The sequence below is a fragment of the Oryx dammah genome, unplaced genomic scaffold (genome assembly GCF_014754425.2).
Source record: "Oryx dammah isolate SB20612 unplaced genomic scaffold, SCBI_Odam_1.1 HiC_scaffold_29, whole genome shotgun sequence".
Taxonomy (NCBI): domain Eukaryota; kingdom Metazoa; phylum Chordata; class Mammalia; order Artiodactyla; family Bovidae; genus Oryx; species Oryx dammah.
The window spans coordinates 112,110,552-112,122,644 of NW_024070213.1; the positions used below are offsets into that span (position 1 = coordinate 112,110,552).

Below are 12,093 nucleotides of genomic sequence, written 5' to 3' on the forward strand. Positions count from 1 at the left end.
TTACTTTGGCTGGAATTTGACTAGTCCAACAAGGAGTGATAGAAGGGATTGGTAAGAGCAGGTCCTGGATAGTCTTGCATGCCTTATAAAGGGACTTGGAGTTTATGCTAAAGGTGAGTGCATTTTAATCTTTCAATAACATTCCCCTTTGAGAATCTGTTGACAGCACTGGAGATCCTCAGAATAGTGGGGAGAGACTTACACATGTTCATAGATTAAAGGGCTTCCACTCAAAGGCAGTTCATATCTTCTGCTCCAAATGCAAGCAAATGACAAAATATTAAAATAACTTATTAGATGATAAAAAGTTATTTTGTATGTGCATTTAAAATAATAAAATGAAAACTCTAAACAACAATAACATTGTGTGGGAAGGGATTGTGAAAAATGACATGATCGGTTGGGGTAGAGGTAAAAATACCATTAAATTTTGCTAAAAATTACAGTGAAATACTCATGTCAACATTTTAGTTGACGTCACCAAAAAGAATAAAAATGCAATCTACAGCTTTAAAAATCATCACAGAAAAAAGAAAATATAAAAATGGACATATACACATTGCTATGTTTAAAATGGATAACCAACAAGGGCCTACTGCCGAACACATAACTCTGCTCAATGTTATGCAGTGGCCTGGAGGGGATGGGAGATTGGGGGAGAATGGATACGTGTATATGTACGGCTGAGTCGCTTTGCTATTCAGCTGAAACTATCACAAAATTGTTGGTTAATCAGGTATACCCCAATAAAAAATAAAACAGTTAAACAATATTTATCAAATGGAAGATAAGTAGGGAAGAAATCGAAGAAAAACTTTGGATAAACAGAAACCACAAAATAGGATTGTAATAAAATCATAATATAGTAGTAACCATAATAAATACAACTGGGCTAATTTTACCAGGCAGATTTTTATCACACTGAATAACAAGAATAAAAATTTTAGGCACATTCTGCTTATAAGGGACACCCAAATTAACTAACTAATCACCTAAGTCAAAACTACACAGAAATGGGTGAGGAAATATATACCATTCAAAAAAATATATGCCATTCAAAAAAGTTAATCTGGCTGAATTAATATTGGGCAAAATAAAGTAAGGCAAAAAGCATTTATGAGAATAAAGCAAGGGTACTACATAAGAATGATAAGGTAAAAGAGAAGATTAAAAAATATGAGGTACTGATGGAGTAGTAGGTAGCTTGGGACAAGATGGGGTCAGTGGCATACATGATGAATTTTAAGATTCTTGGAAAAAGAGTTCAGGTGGTTGAGAATGGGTGTAACCTAATTGTTGGCAGGTCTCTCTTGTGGTTAGAAAAATTGGGGGTAAAAGTGGAGGGGGGTGTGCATTTTCATTTGTGTCCATTGGTTTTCAAAAAAAGCCCCTAAACTTCCCTGGTGGTGCAGAGAATAGGAATTTGCCAGTCAATGCAGGGAACACAGGTTTGATCTCTGGTCCAGGAGGATCCCACATGCCACAGGGCAACTAAGCCCACATGCCCCAACTACTGAGCCTGTGCTCTAGAGCCTGCATGCCACAACTACCAAGCCTGCAGGCTGCAAATACTGAAGCCCCAGCATCTATAGGCCATGCTGCTCAACAAGAGAAGCCCCCGCAATGAGAAGCTGTGCAAACAGTGAAGAGAGTGCCCGCTCGCCCACAACCAGAGAAAGCCCCTGCACAGCAACGAGGACCCCGTGCAGTCAAAAATAAACAACTACATTAAATAAGTAAAATCATATACATACATACATATATATATAAGCTCACTCTGAAGCATTCCCAAATTATTCTGGCAGGCTTGAAAGTGGTATTTCATGTGCTCCCAGGACCATTCTGCTAGCTGCATTAACTGAACTTGTGGTCAACTGTTCAAGGCTAAGTTCCTAATCTTAGTACTGGACCAACTACCTCCTCTAGGGACCATGGGATTCACATCTTTCTTTATGGGTTTGCTGAGGAACGGTATTTACACAATCAGCAAGAGAAGGCTGGTTACTAAATGAAAGTTTACTGCATGTATTTTGACAAAACTACAAAACATCAACCGAGGTTGTTCTTGTCAGTGAAGGCTCATGTATTAAAGATCTTTTCTTGCATTAAAGAGACTTTTCCATTTTATATTCCACACTCTTTCTCTTGCCATAGAATACATGGTTGTCAGTGGTCTATATCCCTTCTATAGAAGGCAGAAATGAAAGGGAGTTAAGGGGCTGGTGAGCACATATTAAGGCAGGAAATGAATGTTAGGTCAGATTTAAATCTGGGGGAAATCGAGAGCCTATTCCGTGAAATGACTGCTAGGTGTTGTACTCATTGAACAGTTCAAGCCTTAGCTAGGCCCTCTCCTCTGAAGGCTAGCAGGCATAACTTGGAGCTGAAGTCAGCTATTGGGCAGATTTCAGGCAGTCAGGATAAATTCAGATTGGCTTTTCTCATCTGCTGCATTGTTTCAGTCTGCATGACAGATGGTAGTGTCCTAGTTTAAAATGACATCACTGGATTAGGATGACAGCTTCTAGAGTGTTCAGATTTTGACCATACTTTGAAGGTAGAGTCATAAATGATATTCTAATGCTGCAAATGATATATAACAATATGTATGACCTCCAGCCTATCCATATGCCTGCTATAATACTGTCCAATGTTTTAGAAATATCGACTGCTAACCACTGAGCCCTTCCAGTTAAGTTTAGCGGATTGACCACTCTTGTCCATTAGCTCTCCCTCCAAAAACTTCACTAAAATACCAGTGAAGAATCAAAAAAGGGTTAACCACAAGGATAAAGACAACATGGGTGAAAGATTTTGAAAAATGTTTAGACAACAAAACGATGGGGGAGATGTGATGGACTTGGGTAGAAGAAATAGAAATCCAAATGCCTACAGGAGGTGAAGTACCTATAAGAGCTGATCTAATTTGCCTTGCAGAATGCCTACAATACCTGACTGGTTTAGTGCCTGTACATCAGTTGTTTGAATTTGCCTGCTCCCCTGCACTTCCCTGAGGAGTCAGGGAACTACCTCACCACATCCATCCTTCAGGGCAACAGGTACAGTCTGGAGAAACTACGCCACAGAGCTCTGGATTCAGCGACAACAGACACAGGATAAGGTAGGGGTGACTGCTGATGCTAAGAACAGTGGCATTATATAAACATCTACATACTAAAATGCTGGACTAGGAGGCTGCTTCTGCTTTGTTAGACAGCTGGGTTTATACCTTCCACCAACCCACACCCAGGCACGTCCTCCAATCAGCTTCTCATTTTCACACATGAAGGAGTGCCGATAATCACTGCACATTTGAGAAAAGACAACTCAAGAAGCAGAGCCAAAAATGAATAGAAGAAAAGAAATGTGGACAAAAGCAATCAATGGAACAGAGAACCAAAAGAAAGTTATAGTTTATATCATCAAGAGTAGAAAAAAAAAGATTATTTGTTGATGAGACAAAATGGGATCTTATGAAAAAAGAAAAATCAAAGAGCAATTTTTTTTACCTTGGAATTTAAAAATATGATGAGCAAGAAGAGTTTTGCTCCAGCTTCTGCTGAAGAGTGGCTGGGAGAGCAGAGTCTGCAGGAAGAGCTGCTGCTAGTGGGAGGGTGGGCATTAGCAGTGGCACCGAGCTCGACTGTGAGGCTGAGGAGGGACAGCAGACCTGGGGGAGGAGTGGGTGCTTGCTGGGGACTGCTGCGCTGGTTGGTCGCTGACCCAGGGAAGGGTCGGTATGCTCCTCTGTGCCCACCCCTCTCCAGACCACACGCTCCCTCTCCCACCTGATGAAGGGTGTGGAGGCACAGGTCTTGGGAGTCTGGAAGAAGGTCCGCTCCCTAAGCTGCTGAAACTCTACCTGGAATAGGAACAGAAGTTCCAACTACAAAAAAATGACTGAGCCTGATGAAGGCTACTTCTGAGAATGATAACATGGTGTGTTGAAGACAGAGACGCGTTGAGATTTAAGGGCTTTCAGTTCAGTTCATTTCAGTTGCTCAGTTGTGTCCGACTCTGCGACCCCATGAATTGCAGCACGCCAGGCCTCCCTGTCCATCACCAACTCCCAGAGTTCACTCAAACTCACGTCCATCGAGTCCATGTTGTCATCCAGCCATCTCATCCTCTGTCGTCCTCTTCTCCTCCTGCCCCCAATCCCTCCCAGCATCAGAGTCTTTTCCAATGAGTCAACTCTTCACATGAGGTGGCCAAAGTACTGGAGTTTCAGCTTCAGCATCATTCCTTCCAAAGAAATCCCAGGGCTGATCTCCTTCAGAACGGACCGGTTGGATCTCCTTGCAGTCCAAGGGACTCTCAAGAGTCTTCTCCAGCACCACAGTTCAAAAGCATCAATTCTTCGGTGCTCAGCCGTCTTCACAGTCCAACTCTCACATCCATACATGACCACAGGAAAAACCATAGCCTTGACTAGATGGACCTTAGTCGGCAAAGTAATGTCTCTGCTTTTGAATACACTATCTAGGTTGGTCATAACTTTTCTTTCAAGAAGTAAGTGTCTTTTAATTTCATGGCTGCAGTCACCATCTGCAGTGATTCTGGAGCCCAATTAAACACCTTTTAAAAATTTCATCTTGCACATAAACTTTTATCCTGGCTGTCAATATTTTGGACAGATTCTTGGCTTTTATGAAGGTAGACCCTAAAATTTGTCTTTCACTGGAGTCTGTTGTTTTTGCTGGCTGCCAGAATAGTTGAAAAAGAATGCAATGTTTCATCTACTCAAGAAGTAATCTGGATTAGTCAATGTAAATGCATTCTTCTGACAGAAAATGCATTCTTCTGACAGAAAACAAAGGGAACAAAGGAAAAAAACAATTTTGGAAAAAAAAATCAGAACTATGAAATGGAACATACTGCTTATTAAACTTTTTTTTTTTTTGCTTACCCAAGACTATTATACTTCATATTTCAGAAAGGAAAGAAATATTGAGCCTTGATAAATTGGAAGCTCCGCTTAAAGCTTGCAATTTTCTGGTAGTCTTTTCAAAAGCAAAGCCATCTGTATTAGTTTTGTGCCTTTTCAATCCGTAAGTAGAAACATAATTCATTATTACCGCAACTCCTCTGGCTTGTTATAAAGTATTTAAAAATTAATGATACTGAGTCCTTTTACTGGAGGGAAATAGCTTCTAAAGACTAGCTGAATATTTTCTCTTGAATGTTGCAAGGAACTGGTTTGGATTACTTCCAGGTACAGAGCCCAGACCATCCAAGTCAGCAAATACAATGTTCCCGAGTTGTCAACAATACCAGAGGATTGTTGTCTTGATGAAAGTGAAAGTGAAGCCTTGGAAGACTTGAGTTTCAGAGAATCAGGTCTCAGCAGTTCTCTCCCCAGCTCAGTGATCAAAGACATGCTGTCTTTTTCAACTTGAAAGTCGCACAGCCTCTGTGCTTTCCGTCTTAGAAATCTAATTGCACTGGGTCTGACTTTAAAGTGTACATATAGCTTACGACTAATAAATAGGAAAGTAGGTAGTTTTTGGTCCGGTCCCTATCTAGGCAGGAATACAAAGACGGAAATACCTGTTGTCAATAATTATTCGAATCAGATCTGGTCTATTTTCATATTTTAAGCTATCAAATGGGTTGTTGGTGGTCTACTTGTTAAGTTGTGTTCAACTCTTTGCGACTTCATAGACTGTAGCCTGCCAGGCTATTCTGTCCACAGGGATTCTCTGGGCAAGAATACTGGAGTGGGTTTCCAATTTCTTCTCCAGGGGATCTTCCTGACCCAGGGATCAAACCCACGTCTCTTACATCTCCTGCACTGGCAGGCAGGTTCTTTACCACTAGCGTCACCTGGGAAGCCCCCCATTAAATGGTTTAGGACCCTACTCCTCAAATGATTGAAAATAATTTAAATGTTGATACTTTCACATTTTTCTTTGATTTTAATAATTTTTAGCTATTTTTCCATATGGATAGTATATTTCATCAGTAAGGATATAGGGAGTCAAAGAGATAATCTTTTTTCCATTGATGAAGTATAAAGTAGAAGACTAAAATCTGCTGAGCACTGAAGAACAGAGTTTGAGTGAAGATGAGTTTTGAGGGAAGTGCAAGTTCTGAAATATGTTTTGAGGGGAAAGGTAGAGGGAACAAGGATGCGAACAGAGGGTGATCCTGAGGTTCTAGTCAAGGCTGAAAATCATGAATTTAAAGTAGTGTCAAATCAAAGAATTAGGGGTTTTTTATCTGGTATTCTCAAATATCAAATTGTAGAAACAAAAAAGATTAAGTATCACTGCTCCAGGGCTTGGGTTTTACAGGTTGCTGATGATGTTGAACTTTAGATGAACAACCCTGAAATTCAAGCTCAGTAAGTAAGAAGGGTAGCCCAGGATGGAACTGATAAATCCAAAATGGGGAATCTAGGTACTGGATGGTTTGTGGAAATTGTTATGCAGATTTGGTGGAAAGGATAGTATGAGAGAGGTGAAAAAAATTGTTTGCAAAGTATAGAATTCACAATTTCTGAGTGAACTATCAACATGTGTTCTTTGGAAAAAGGCTGTAGTGCAGAGGAGGAAAGGATAAGGTGAAAGAGGTCTAGGGAATTTGAAGTTAGGATGCCACCTTTTGTCTACATGAACACTAAAACCCTGTAGAATTATGGCAGAAGTATTGCAGAAAAAGACTATGATCCAGATCCAAAAGGCTACATTCAATGAAATGAACTCAACAGGATGATATATGATAAATAGCCTTAAATGAGGATGGATTTCTGTAGTCAGATGGAAGAGTAAAGGTCAGGAAGAAGAATTAGGGATTCAAGGAAATGTCACCTCCCTATCTGTTAATATCCACTTTCCTGTGAATATGGGGAAAAGAATAGCTTTCAACAGAGAGGCTTATAGGAATACTGAAAGCCATAATTAATCGAGGTCTTTCTGTAGTGTCTGGGTGGCACTAGTGGTAAAGAACCTATCTGCCAATGCTGGAGACATAAGAGATGCGGGTTTGATCCCTGGGTCGGGAAGATCCCCTGGAGGAAGACATGGCAACCCACTCCAGTATTCTTGCCTGGAGAATCCCATGGACAGAGGGAGTTGGGTGGGCTACAGTCTATGGGGTCAGGAAGAGTCGGATGTGACTGAAGCAGCTTAGCATGTCTTCCTGTGGCATCAATTTCCATGCTTGGTAAACAATGTCATACACCTCAGATTAACAGAAACTCAGATCCATTTTGAAGTAGGATGCCAAATTTATGCACGTGTTAATGATAAAACAGCAAATGTCAAAGAAAATTTACACTTATGAAATGCTGCTTTGAGCTAGTCCTCTGGTTATTCAGAGATTCTCTTTTCACTGTCATCTATGTGGAAAAAAACTTTAAAATTATCTAGGAGGTAAGGGGAAGGGAAGAGACCCTGAAAGAAAAGAAAAGAACACGAGGCATTCGTTATCCACAGAAAGGAGCCTTGCATGGCAGTGAATGAGGTGGGGGTTGGGTTGTTTAACAGAAAGATCAGGAAAAGAAATTTGAAAATAGTAATAGTACAGGAGCCCAGGAAAAGAAAAGAGGAGAAAGTGTGGGATGTTGTCATTTTTCGGTGATTAAGAAAAATAAGAATGAAGATTGTTCACCTGTGATTGTTCTTGGATATTTTCCATGTTAACTTTTGAACAAGTCATTTTTGTGCAGGCAGTACTGTACTCTGCCTGTCTTAAGTATGTAGTGAGGACTATATGTGAGGAGATTTCAACCAGTTTTAAGAGTGCTGAAAAATCCAGAGCTTTTTCATGGTGTTGGAATGAGTCCCTTAATCACAACTTTCCTGGTTTCTTATATTTAACTGAAATGGTGACTTACTTAAGCCCAGTAACTCTTTTCCGTCAAGTCAGAGGCTGACAGTGAAGCCCCCAAAACACAATCTTTCTTTTTTAAAAAATTGGTTTTAGGACAGACAGTAGGACAGTACATGCAAACAGGTAACAACAAGTTTATCAACAAATTTACCATTAAAGTGCCCAAATATCAGATCTTGCGGCCTTCTGCTCACAGTGTCTTTTTGGTACTATTTGCTTTTATCAACAGTTAGAGCAACACTGGTATTTTTTTTTCCTCCATAAGGGTTACTTCATCCTCCTGAGAGATCGCTAAAAATGCATGAGTAAAGACATACCTCAGAACTCTTGAAGCTCTTTCCCCTTGTAGCCAAAATGATTCTGTTATCCTAAAATTATGTGGCATTTTTCAACCAGAAAGCTTTGTGAAGAATACTTCCTTCCTCAAATGTTGAGGATATTGAATTATGGTCTCTGTCTTCCCTGTCAGTGAACGTGATCACATTATCTTCAGATAAACTAATTTCATGATTTATTAACAATCATTTCTCAGTACTTTGACCTGGTATGGCTATAAATGGTGAAATAAAAAATCTTTTTATGAGAAATTTTGGAATTTCAAGAAGTGTATTTTTGCCCTAGTTTGAAAGCACTGCAGTCATTTCCAGAAGGACTAAAGGCAAGCCAGTTGAAAAATATTGTGGGTTTGGAGAAATGGATAAAAGGAAATTTTTTCTAAAAGGGCAGGCAGTGGCCTCAGGAAAGGAGACTTGTGAAGGGTACTGGGTACAGACAGGAAATAACAGAATTGCCAAATTGGGTTTTTGAGGATATCAGGATGAGACTTAACCTGAATTATTGAGTTTAAGTCAGCAAGAAAGGTCAGAGTAACACGTGGGGCTGTTATCAGTGGTTTGCTAGCCTGAGGAAGCAATAATAAAATACTGCCAACTCTAGGATGAATTGTTTAATTTTTACTTTTAAGAGATACTATTCTCACTGAAGTGGAGAAGGCAACGGCCCCCCACTCCAGTACTCTTGCCTGAAAAATCCCATGGCTGGAGAAGCCTGGAGGGCTACAGTCCATGGAGTCGCTAAGAGTTGGACACGACTGAGAGACTTCACTTTCACTTTTCACTTTCATGCATTGGAGAAGGAAATGGCAACCCACTCCAGTGTTCTTGCCTGGAGAATCCCAGGGATGGGGGAGCCTGGTGGGCTGCCGTCTATGGGGTCGCACAGAGTCAGATATGACTGAAGTGACTTAGCAGCAGCAGCATTCTTACTGAAGTACAACAAAGCATCAGGTGACATCGATTAAACAAAATTGATACTTTTTCAATCATTTAAATATTAACGGATTTACCAAGTTTTTAAAAAGACTTAAAGTTGCCCTAGAAAATTTCTCAACTGTATTGAGAGGAAGTGGGGACTTGTTGTGGATACTTAAATATGATGGGACTTAGATAATTTGAAAAGGAAAGTGTGTGACTAAAGACTAGAATGAAGAAAGGCAATAGCTAACAATAAAATAATGGAAGTCATATTATAAATATAAGGAAGATATTTAAATGATAGATTGGATTGTTTGGGTTATTATCTAAACAGTAACAGAAAAATACTATACATCCTCAAATAGAAAACTAGCACTGATTTAGGAATCTTAATCAATGATGTCATGTTGGATGGGTGAGGATTATATATAGACAACAGGGTGATGGTGGTGGCTATTGCAATTATCTAAATATTAGGTAAACCTCCCTCGTTGGGCAAGTTTCGTGATTATGGCAAAGTAAAGAAGAGATCGGTGTGAGAGGTAGTGGTTGCAGCTGACTGCATTTAAGCCAGACTGTTTCCACCCCTGGTTTCAGATCTGCTCTGCATGCTGCTGACCTCAGTCTGTAGATATCAGAATCCAAACCAGGCACCTGTCATCCCTGGGGCATAATGATACTCAGTACACACCATTTCTGCCAGTTAGATTTGTCTCCTCCATACATCTCAATTTTAAAGTAAAAACTGGTTTTTAAGTCTCTAAGATGGGAACAAGTAACTCTGCTGTGTTATCCTTTCGCAGAACACAGTTCAAAAAGTGGAAAGGGGTATTTTCCCTCAATTCAAAGATTTGTTGTTTCTGGGACATCAGTGCCACTGCTTCCACATCAGCAGAAAGGGTGGGCAGGGCTGGGAAGTGACCCTCCGAGGCTGCATTGCTACCAAGAAGACATGCTTGCGTTTAATGAACAAGGCTGAGGAAGAAAAGAGAGAAACATTAAAAAATATGACTTGGTTTAAGTACATGCAAGGGAGCTGGTGGGACTCCCAGAAGTGCTTGGAAGCGAAAGAATTTTACATAGAATTTTTCCTGAATTATGAAATAAGGGGAGGAAAGCAAAGAAGCGGGGGTGAGGTGATATTTGAATTGACTTGGATTAGATAATGTGATGGACAGAATAATGATTTGGACATCTCTTTATGTCCACATTTCCAGATTCTGTGAATGTTACCTGCTGACAGGGAAATTAAGGTTGAGATTGCAATTAAGATTGCTAATCAGCTAATGTAGAAAATTATTCTGGATTATCCAGGTGGGCTTAGTGTAATCTAAAGGGTCATCAAGGAAGAAGGACACAGAAAAAAAGAGAACCAGAGAAATGGCAAAATAAAACAGACTCAATTAGTCATTGCCAGCTTTGAAGTTAGAAGGGGATCTTGAACGAAGGAATGTGAGTAGAAGGAAAAAGTTAAAGAAGATGGAAAAGGTTAAAAACTGAATTCTTCCCTTGAACCTGAAAGTAAAAGAGGAGAGTGAAAAAGTTGGCTTAAAGCTCAACATTCAGAAAACTAAGATCATGGCATCCGGTCCCATCACTTCATGGCAAATAGATGGAGAAACAGTGGAAACAGCGGCAGACTTTATTTTTTGTGGCTCCAAAATCACTGTAGATGGTGGTTGCAGCCATGAAATTAAAAGACGCTTACTCCTTGGAAGAAAAGTTATGACCAATCTAGATAGCATATTCAAAAGCAGAACATCACTTTGCCAACAAAGGGTCAGTCTAGTCAAGGCTGTGGTTTTTCCAGTAGGCATGTATGGATGTGAGAGTTGGACTATAAAGAAAGCTGAGTGCTGAAGAATTGATGCTTTTGCTTGGAGTGCAAGGAGATCCAACCTGTCCACCTTAAAGGAAATCAGTCCTGAATATTCATTGGAAGGACTGATGCTGAAGCTGAAACTCTAATACTTTGGCCACCTGATGCAAAGAGCTGACTCATTGGAAAAGACCCTGATGCTGGGAAAGATTGAAGGTGGTAGGAGAAGGGGACAACAGAGGATGAGATGGTTGGATGGCATCACCGACTCAATGGGCATGAGCTTGAGTAAACTCCAGGAGTTGGTGATGGACAAGGAGGCCTGGTGTGCTGCAGTCCATGGGGTCACAAAGAGTCGGACATGACTGAGTGACTGAACTGAACTGAAGGAATGCAGCCCTGCTGGTACCATTTCAGACTTCTGTCCTCTAAAACTGTAAGATAATAAATTGATGTTATTTTAAGCCCTAAGTTTTCAATACTTTATTAAAATGATAGGAAATTAATACAGTTGTGAATTTATGGGAGTTGATGTGATTGATCAGAGAAGGAAAAGAGCAAAACAAACATGAATCTTTTTTTAAAGTCAATTGGGATAGCAATGTATCCAGAGATGCCAACAATAATTGGCAATGGGAGATGTTTTGGGATAGAAGATAATGAGATTCAATTGATTTATGTTGAGTTTGAGGTAGTAGAATGCTATAAAAGCATAAATATCCAGATGAAAAAACAGATTTGAATTTGGAAATTGATAATATAGAGAAGCTATAAGAATATGTGATTAATCTAGTATCAATCTAGAGGGGTGTGATGGGGTGGAAGATGGGAGGGAGGTTCAAAAGGGAGGGGATATGTGTATACCTCTGGCTGATTCATGCTGAGGTTTGACAGAAAACAACAAAATTCTGTAAAACAATTATCCTTCAATAAAAAGCTAAAAATAAAAGAATATATGATCAATCTAAAGAGCATTTTAGGCAAATATATGGCTCAAGTTTAGAGATTTTCAGATAGAGAGATGGATTAAAAATGTGAAAAATAAAATAATAGAGCAGTTAGAGAAGTGGAAGGGGAGTCAATAAGGGATGGGGTGAGGTTTTTTTTTTTATTATTTATTGGAGAATAGATGCTTTCTTATGGACCATAAAGAAGACTGCGCACCAAGAAAATAGATTCTTTTGA

At 39.8% G+C, this 12,093-nt stretch overlaps 1 protein-coding gene and 1 pseudogene across 1 annotated transcript in view; both read left to right on the plus strand.

Moving 5' to 3' along the window:
• Positions 1-4,596: 4,596 nt before the first annotated feature.
• Positions 4,597-5,399, plus strand: LOC120858131 (annotated as a pseudogene).
• A 668-nt stretch (positions 5,400-6,067) lies between these two features.
• KCNC2 (potassium voltage-gated channel subfamily C member 2) overlaps positions 6,068-12,093 on the plus strand; it is a 267,910-nt gene continuing 261,884 nt past the window's right edge. The window contains exons 1-4 of the mRNA XM_040233983.1: positions 6,068-6,116; positions 7,930-8,042; positions 8,458-8,601; positions 9,893-10,225. Of these exons, the coding sequence (XP_040089917.1) occupies positions 6,068-6,116; positions 7,930-8,042; positions 8,458-8,601; positions 9,893-10,225 (639 nt within the window). The remainder of the gene's footprint in view (positions 6,117-7,929; positions 8,043-8,457; positions 8,602-9,892; positions 10,226-12,093) is intronic.